A 9,421-nucleotide genomic window follows, 5' to 3' on the forward strand; every position below is an offset into this window, starting at 1 on the left:
GATAAATACATTAAAATCATTAGTACTATGTAAAAGAAAACACTACTGCGGTTAAAGTAGGAAATGAGGCTAGTAACTGGTTTTCTATAAAACCAAGAGTTAAGCAGGGTTGCGTTCTCCCCTTAAATATGGATAAATTTGACAAAACTTTGTCCTAAGAAGCAGAGCAAATGCAATGGGAGATCACGGAATCAAACGGGGAAGTAAAACTAATATAGACTTAGATAATGCTCATACATGGATGAAATTGTTAGTGAAATGAATGAGGAGCTTTTTCGAGTTTAGGTTTAAGAATAGGTTTGAAAATTAAATCAAGAAGGCTAAATTGCTAAAACCAGGAACAAGTGAAGTTGAAGATGTAATGTTGGGTAACAAGAAAATTGGTCAAGTGGACAGCTTCACTCACCTACGTATAATAATTAGCAATAAATGGTGGATGAGATTAAGATGTAAAAAACAGAATTATCAGGACCCAAGGCGTTTTTCCATAGTTGAAAAATGTTTGAAAGAATAGGAAGATAAATCTACGACTCAAGATTAGAATGCTGGAAGCTACAATGATGACAGCAGTCAAGTATGGTCCTAAAACATAGACCCTCTGAAAAACGGAGGAGCATTTGCAAGATGCTTACCAGAGAAATTGCCTACAGACTGTTTTGGGAACTCAATTGACTGACAATATCTCAAACAGTAAGCTGCGTGAAAAAAGTAGTTCAATCCCGCTTTCTAGGGCTTTAATGAGATAAAGGATGAAATGGCTATGATGCTTTCTGCAGATGAAGAATTACAGCTTGCCAAAGATTGTCCTCGTCAGCCATCCACCTAGGACCAAATAAAAAGCAGATTGCCCCCGAATGGGGTGGGAGAATGTCGTAAGGAAAGATTTAAGCGAATGGGAACTTCTTGGGAGAATGTGAAGAGGGTGTTTTGAATAAATTGGGATGGAGCAAGAGCATTTACAGTAGTGCTGGCCTCAAATGACTTGGTGGTATAGTGAGTTGTTATTAGTAGTACTTAACTCTCTTGACTTTTGAGAACATAAAAATTATTTCCACAGAAATAACGAAACGTGAAAACGTAAAATAAATATAAATTTGGGTTGGTTATAAAAGCTGAAAAAAACTCTTTGTTTGGTTATTACCAAGCACTGTCCCTTTGTCTCTCTCGTCCTCTTCAGTAGCTTAACTTCACAAGCCATTAGGTGTACTGAAGGTTGTGTAATAGGAAGAACCCTTTTCTAATGCCTTTTTCATGTATCTTGTAAACTAGCAGAAAACAATAGAATGACTAGAATATGTAGCTTGATCGTATTAATATGAAATATGCCTGTTTTTGTGCAAAACTTCAGTTTCTTCAACTAATACATCATTATTATGTGAGTCTAGGATAGAGAGCCTTTATCATACAACAAGAAACAAAATTTAAAATTTGAACAAAAGAAAGTTGCTGCAATCTAAACATCATAATAATACATATACATGCTGTTTTAGCAGTATATGTACAAAGCATCGCAAACAAAGCTAAGGTACTGTAAAGTAATATAATTTTCCTATGGAACATATGCAAGGTGGACTGGGGACATACTCTCTGCATTGGGAACTTTCTCGTAATTTTTAATGGACAACAAAAAATTTCCAGAAGAGAAAAGAAGTAATTTTTAAGTTGAAAAGAAAGCAGGCTTGTAACCAATGTAACCACGCCATCAAAAAGAAGATATTATATGTCAAAATTGTACCGAAATCATCAAGTACAATTTAACAAAAACAAAGCAGAAAATCTTAATACCTTTGATTTCGAAGGCTGTGTCTTTTGAGGTCTATCCTTATCTGTTTTTTTATTTCTCAGCAAAACATCTCTATCTGAACTACTTAAGGATTCCTCTTCAGATTCATCCTCATTATCAGAACGATTGTCATTTCTCTGAGTTGTGTTAGATCTTGAATCTAAAGGAGTTGATTTTTCAGATTTGTTGATTTTGTTCAGACCTGCTAGTTTCTTTATTAATGGGACATCTTCATCTGAACTACTTGAAGATGGTCTTTTAATTATCTTCTGAATCTTGTCGGAACTTGATTTTGAAGACATTGATTTCCTAGATAAAATCTTTTTTTTGGGTTCAGTTTTGAGCAAGACGTCATCATCTGAATTGCTTGAAGACAGTTTCGCATATTGATCCTGTTCATTAAAATGGTCATCAATTTTTGGATTTGTGTCGGAATCACTGGTATTGTTAGGATTTGTTAGTTGGGTGTTTGTTTTCTTCTCTTTCAGGTTCTTACCTAGTTTACTTACGCACATATTTAAAACATTTCTGTTCATGGTTTCTTTCTTTTCTATACTTTGTTCATCATTTACTTCTAATTCATCTCTAATGTTATTCATTACATTTGTTTCTGATTCAGTTTCTTTTCTATTTTTCTTTACTTCAGACAAACTTGGACCATCCTCTGAAGATATACCATCATCGGGCTCTATTTCCAGTACAAATTCAGATTCATCTGTTATTGATGATGTTTCCTTCGAATTTATCCTCTTATCAGCTTCATCAGAGCATGGAGAAACAGACTTGTCATCTTCCTGGCTTGAATTTTTATTCTGCTTTTTTGAGGAGACATCTTGATCCCCTGAATTCTCTCTTGTTTTGGTTAAATCATATCTTTTTCTTGGATTTATATGCAAATTTGTGTTCTTTTTCTTTGTCTCTATTTCTGAACTGTTACTACCATCAGTATCTGATATAATGTGCCTTGTTTTTATTTTTGACCCATTTTCTACTCCAATATTCGATTGTGAAGTCTTTTTACATTCCATTTCATCATTACTGTACAATGAAAAACCTATAGATTTTTTATTGCTGATCTTTTGCTTAACTTCTTTGTTGGCAATTTTTCTATTCTTCTTCAGTTTTACCACGGGGGAATTATCTGAACTACAATTTGGCCCCCCTTCACTCTGTTGGTTGTTATCAGACTCATCAGTATCAGATTCATTCACCATACGCTTCAAATCATCTTCATGCAGCCTTTGCTTTCGTATTTGAGTTCTTTTTTTAAGACTCAATACATCATTGTTCTTCTTTTTTCCTACTTTATCTTTTGTGCACTGCAATTGCTGGAAAGAAGAAGCATCATCTGAGGTGGAGCTACTTTCACTTTCCATGTGTTGATTTCCATCAGTTTCATCACTAGTAGAATGATGTAACCACTGTTTTACATAAGCTTTATCCAGCCTTCGTATTTGTACTTGTGCTTTTTTCCTAAAATAAAATTTGTACAAGATTAAATTCGCATGGTCACTGATTAAGATAAATCAGTATAATATTAAGCCTTTTCTAATCAAACATCTGTGACAGTTCTTTACAGGAAATACGATTTTTAAAAATGAGAAAAAATAAAAACAAAAAAAGGTCTATATTAAACTTGAAACTAGCCAAAATAAAGTCCTACTCAAAACGGCCAGAAATTACAATCAAAGAACAAACAAAACCCAAATTGAATAGAAATTAAATGTCCAAATCAAACATAAAAATAGAAGATACTGAGGCAGATGAGTCAATGAATCTTAAACGAATAAAACTAAATTAAATATTCAAGTTGAGCTTAAAACAAATTAAAATTACTACAAAAAGGAGTTTGAGATCTGCCCCCTTTCCACTCCCCTAACCGTAAGTATTATGCATCATTTGTGTTTTACTGAAAACTTTGCGTATTATGAATAGAGTGCTTTAGTTTATCAAACAGGGAGAAAATAATAAAATCACTACAATAATCAAGATGACTGGAAAGAACCAATGATAATAAACTGAATATTCAATATATGTATTATATTAATTCATAGAATTCCCAGCAATTCAAGATTTTTTTTTCATTGTAATCTTTTTTTTTATTTTTCAATATTATAAATATAAAAAAAAATGTTCAAAACAGAAATGACACAATAGACCTTACAAATTTTACAGTTAGGGAATTGGAAATTGGAAAGAGGTTGTATTCCTTTTAGATTTGACTTATATATTCTGTTGGATTATTATTCTTTTTAACATTTATTTATTCACCTGTATCAGTATCTCTTATCTTTATGTTTAATATGATTGTTTATTTTAATTTCCTCAAGTTTTTCATGTCTTTGCTTAAGAATTGAAAAATGCGATTTTAATTTATTAGTTCTATAGGTTTCTTACTATTTATTTCAACATCCCCTTCAATCTTTCCCAAAAGTTCCAACTAAATGTCATTAGCTGTTCCTAAAGTATTGCATTTACATCCTTTTGACAACTGGGATACATAAAGTGTTCAACGCTGGAGTCAACATTCCCTGAAAGCTTAAAATTAATATCCTTAACTGTTCTTATGATATACCAAACACGATTTTAATAAGTTGGATATACCTAGTATATTTTGATTTAGTTCAACATCTCCTGAAAGTTAACTAAATGCTATTAGCCAATTCTGAGATATTGCAGATACGACTTTTTGACAAAAAAAATACATATAATTGTATTTTGATCCAATTCAAAATACCCCCCCCCACATTCTCTGAAATTTTCAGCTTTGTATGCTTAATTATTCCTGAGATGCTCCAGATATACCATTTTGACAAAAAAAAAATGCATATGGTTTCTTTTGATTTAGCTCAACATCCCCATCAACATTTTCTGAAAGTTTTTAACTGATTAGTCTTAGCTTTTGCTGAGATCTTGCAGTTATATGCATTGACACATGGAATGAGCATGGCATCTTTAAGTTTATAATCCAACTTAAAATTCTCCAAATGTTTCAACTTGATATGCTTCCCTAACTGTCCTTGAAATATTAGAGATATGCTATTTTGACAATCTGGATGTATATAGTGTATTTTATTTTGCTTAACATCCCCTTAGATTCCATGAATGCAGTTATTAGCCCCCTCAACCTTCCCTGAAATTCGGAAAACCTGGATGAACTATCTCATTTTCAAATGCATGATCCGGTTGAACTCTTGATTTTCCAAATGCTGTTCAAAATTGCCTGAAAGTTCCAAATAGGTGCCATCAGCTATTCCTGATATGTTGCTGATGCATGCTTTTGCTGCAAGTTGTTGCACTGTAAGTCACAAGTAGTTACCATAGTGGTAGCAGTGAAAAACACCAAAAACAAGAAGAACAATAGGGAATTCTTTTTGCAAGACAGTGGGAAACAAATTAGAATGAATATTTTTCAGCCCTATGTCCAAGGGCCATCCACAGCAAGACATAAATATAAGAACAACTTACAATAGGATACAATCAATACAACTAAAATGAAAAAACTTTCAAAACAGCACCAGCATCCTTACCTCAGCAAAGTTCAACCAGGAATGATCAATAAATTGTGATGAAACAAGGCAATTCATTGAAATGAAAGAGAATGATTTAAAAAGACACTTTTAATGCTAATCTGGTTTTTTTTTGGCTGCTGATCTTGTAGGTCTATTTGTGACAGGTTCTGTGTTAATATCTATTGTTTTTTTTATAATAATTTCTAATATCATTTCTTAATTCAATTTATGTATAGAATATTTACTGAATATTCTCCCAATTCCCTATTTATGGAAATATCATTATTAATCTTAAGTCTGTTTTCAATTGCTTCTCCAACTACTTGCTTTATGCCTAGGTCATTGCTAATAAGGGCAGATTCTTCAAAAAGTATTTTGTGGCTAGGATTTTCAAACACATGGCTGCTTAAAGCAGAATCAAAAGAAACAGAAGTAATATTAGAATTTAGTGCTTTGGTGATATCTGACAACCTGGATGAACTATGTCATTTTCAAACACATGATCCAGTTAAACTCTTGATTATCCAAGCACTGTTCAGTATTGCCGGAATATTCTAAATAGGTAACATCAGCTATTCCTGAGATATTGCTGATGCACCCTTTTATCACAAGTTGTTGTACTGGAAGTCACAAGTAGTATTTTTAGCAGTAGCAGTGGCAAACACCAAAAACAAGAAGAACAATAGGGAATTCTTTTTGCAAGACAGTGGGAAACAAATTAGAATGAATATTTTTCAGCCCTATGTCCAAGGGCCATCCTCAGCAAGACATAAATAGAAGAACAACTTACAACAGGATACAATCAATACAACTAAAATGAAAATTTTTTTCAAAACAGTCCCAGCATCCTTACCTCAGCAAAGTTCAACCAGGACTAATGAAGAAATTGTGATGGAACAAGACAATTCATTGACTTGAGAGAGAATGATTAAAAAAAAAAACTTTTAATGCCAATCTTGCTTTTTTGGCAGCTGATCTTGTAGGTCTATTTGTGACAGGTTCAGAATTAATATCTATTGGTTTTTTTGTAATATTTTGTAAGATTGTGTTTTAATTAAATTTGTGCATAGAGCATTTAGTGAATATTCTCCCAAATCCCTATTTAAAGAAATATCATCTATTAATCTTAATCCTGATTTCAATTGCTTCTTCAGCTACTTGCTTTATGCCTAGGTCATTGTTAATAAGGGTGGATTCTTCAAAAACTATTTTATGGCTAGGATTTTCAAACATGTGGCTGCAGTATGTCCTAGGAAGGTGCTTAGAAGTACCTACCTCTACTCCCTCTCCCTCTAGAGGGTCTTGACCTTTGAAAATATGTGTGTTACAGAAGTTGAACCTTGCAAAATAGATTTTCTGCTTGAATGAGGTAAAACAAAATTGTTTTCAGCTTCACAAATTTCCTCAATACCAATTTATAAGGTTTTAAAGATATACAAATACATTTCCTAAACTAAAAAAAAAAAAAAAAAAAAAAAAACATTGGTATGGCTCAGAATTCTATTCAAATAATAGGAATTACATTTTGAGAACTGAAGGCAGAGAAAAAGTAACTGGTAACTGAAAATTAAAGTAAAAAGTTGTTTTGTCAAAATTTCAATAGGTATAGAACCTGTCATGTAAGCAAAATTTCAGGATCCTCTAGAGGGAGAAGGGGTGGAGATGTGGTGGGTACTTTAAAATACCTTCCCAGGATATACTTTAGCCTGTAGACCCATCCCTGAAAGTTTCATTTTCCTAACCTAACCCCTTTCCGAGATAGCAAGAAGTCACTAAACTAGAATTTTACTGAACATTTACCCAAGCTTCAACCCAAGAATGACATAGGTCCTAGGTCAATGTTCATGTTACCTGAACAATTGTTTGGGGTCATGAAACTATTGTTAATAAATGCATTTTGACTTTTGGAACATCTTTTCTATCTTGCAAAATTACTGCAAACTCACTGTTATGGAGTTATTATACATCTGCACATTAGGGGGTGGGGTAAAGCATAGCATATATTAAATACAGCACTGGTTAGTTTATGTATTTAATATATGCTATGCTTTACCCCCACCCCCCTGATGTGCAAATATATAGCCCAAATTTGTTTCTAAACTATTACAGATTAGCGATTTTGAATCTCCAATCAACAAAAACAGAAATGATTGCAATTCTATATGTGTAAATACAGGATATTTGGGCTGGAATAACTTCATAACAGTGAGTTTGCAGTAGTTTTGCAAGAGAGAAAAATGATCTAAAAGTCAAAATGCATCTATTAACAATAGTTCATGACCCTAAACAATTGTTCAGGTAATAGGAACATTGACAAGGCCTCAAGCCTAGGCTACTGTAATTATTCTTGAGCTTAGAGCTATAATTCATACATTCCTAGGGATAGTACATATCTGGGACCATGAAAATGGAGATTTCTAAGAAATCTAACAGTAGGCTACTAGACTAGGCCTATTTGTATTTTTTTCAGCATAGACCTAGCCTATTTCTTTTTGACAAAGTACTAAATCACATACAATTTATAGCTTATATAGGCTAGTCTATGGCTATTCCAGGCTCCATTGGGGGAGGGGGCTGCATTTGTGATGGTGGTAATTAGCCACCATTCAAAGATGAATTCAGTGGTATGATTGTAACTCAGCTGTCAATATAATCGAAAAATATTAGACTATTCTATAAACAATAAAAAGGGTCGAAGCCCACATTGTGAGCGTGTCCGAAAGCTCAAGTATGCAGAATTAATTTCGCATCCGTCTGGAATTCTTCGAAGAATTCTCAGTCCAGACTAGAATTTCATCTGTAATTATCGCAGGGTTATGACGTCAAAAAACCCTACGAAAGATTCTACGAAATTGCAGCATTTATATCTGAGGTTTTTCAGAAGAAACTAAAGAAAGATAGTGGCGATCCATATCCAAGCATAAGGAAGACCAGAGCATAAGGAAGAAAGGTCTGTTTCCAGAGAGAATTCCAGAAATGTGTGATAAAAAAAACTTCCAATGTAAGTGGCTAAGAATATCTCAGTTAAAAAAATAATCATTTGTGAACAGCAGCTTTTAGATTATTATCATTAAGTATGTAGATCTTCACCTCGTTCTTTGATCATAGAGCTTTAATTTTATGATAACTGCTAAATACAATGATCATTGACTTCTTGTTTTGTTATTCTTGAAGCAAAAAAATTAAGCTGTTTCAAACAAAGAGAAAACAAAATTTCTCATGCCCTGCTAAAGGTTATCTCTAAGCAGAGTGATAACGTATCAGCAGTTGTTGATAGTTGTTTAATAAAGTGATTGTTAATATTCTAGTTGAGTGACTTCTTGTTATCTCACAGAGGGGTAAGGTTAAGAAAATGAAACTTTCAGGGGTGGGTCTACAGGCTAAAGTATATCCTGGGAAGGAATTCTAGAGTACCCACCTCCACTCTTCCCTCTAGAGAGCCCTGAAATTCGCCTACATGACAGGTTTGACAGTTTTAACAGGTCTGTCAAAATTGAAATTTTGACAAAACAATATTTTATCTTAATTTTTAGTTACCAGTTGCTTTTTCTCTGCCTTTAGTTCTGAAAATGCAATTCCTGTTATGAGTAGAATTCTGAGCCATATCAATGTTTTTTTTTTCAAAATTTAGGAAATGTATTGGCATATCTTTAAAACCTTATAACTTTGGATTCAGCAAAGTTGTGAAGCTGAAAACAATTTTGTTGTACTTTATTCAAGCAGAAGATCTATTTTGCAGTATTTCACTTTTATAACACATATTTTGAAGGTCATCAAAGGTCAGGGCCCTCTAGAGAGAGAAGGAGTAGAGGTAGGCACTTCAAAATACCTTCCCAGGACATTCTTTAGCCTGTAGATGCATCCCTGGAAGTTTCATTTTCCTAACATAACCCCTTTTTGAGATAGCAAGAAATCAATCAACTAGAATTTTACCAAGTGATTTTCTTTCAAGTAAAATTGATCTGCCCTAAATACGGTGATAATCCTGTCTTCAAGCAATCATCACATTAAAGCTGCAAACCCATTGTTAACATCACAATGCAAATAAGGTGAAATAGCAGTATAATTCACTAAGTATCAGTGCAGTATTAGCATTTTAACCATGGTCTAGCTCCTTTAGAATTAT

General features: G+C 33.2%; 1 protein-coding gene across 1 annotated transcript; it reads right to left on the reverse strand.

Moving 5' to 3' along the window:
* Nucleotides 1–1,728: 1,728 nt before the first annotated feature.
* Nucleotides 1,729–7,114, reverse strand: LOC136026446 (dentin sialophosphoprotein-like). Its single transcript, XM_065703041.1, has 2 exons — nucleotides 7,096–7,114; nucleotides 1,729–3,256 (listed from the first exon to the last, which is right to left on the reverse strand). Exon 2 carries the CDS (start codon nucleotides 3,157–3,159, stop codon nucleotides 1,744–1,746), a length of 1,416 nt encoding a protein of 471 aa, XP_065559113.1. The 5' UTR covers nucleotides 3,160–3,256; nucleotides 7,096–7,114; the 3' UTR covers nucleotides 1,729–1,743.
* Between the last annotated feature and the right edge of the window lie 2,307 nt (nucleotides 7,115–9,421).

The sequence above is a fragment of the Artemia franciscana genome, chromosome 4 (genome assembly GCF_032884065.1).
Source record: "Artemia franciscana chromosome 4, ASM3288406v1, whole genome shotgun sequence".
NCBI lineage: Eukaryota > Metazoa > Arthropoda > Branchiopoda > Anostraca > Artemiidae > Artemia > Artemia franciscana.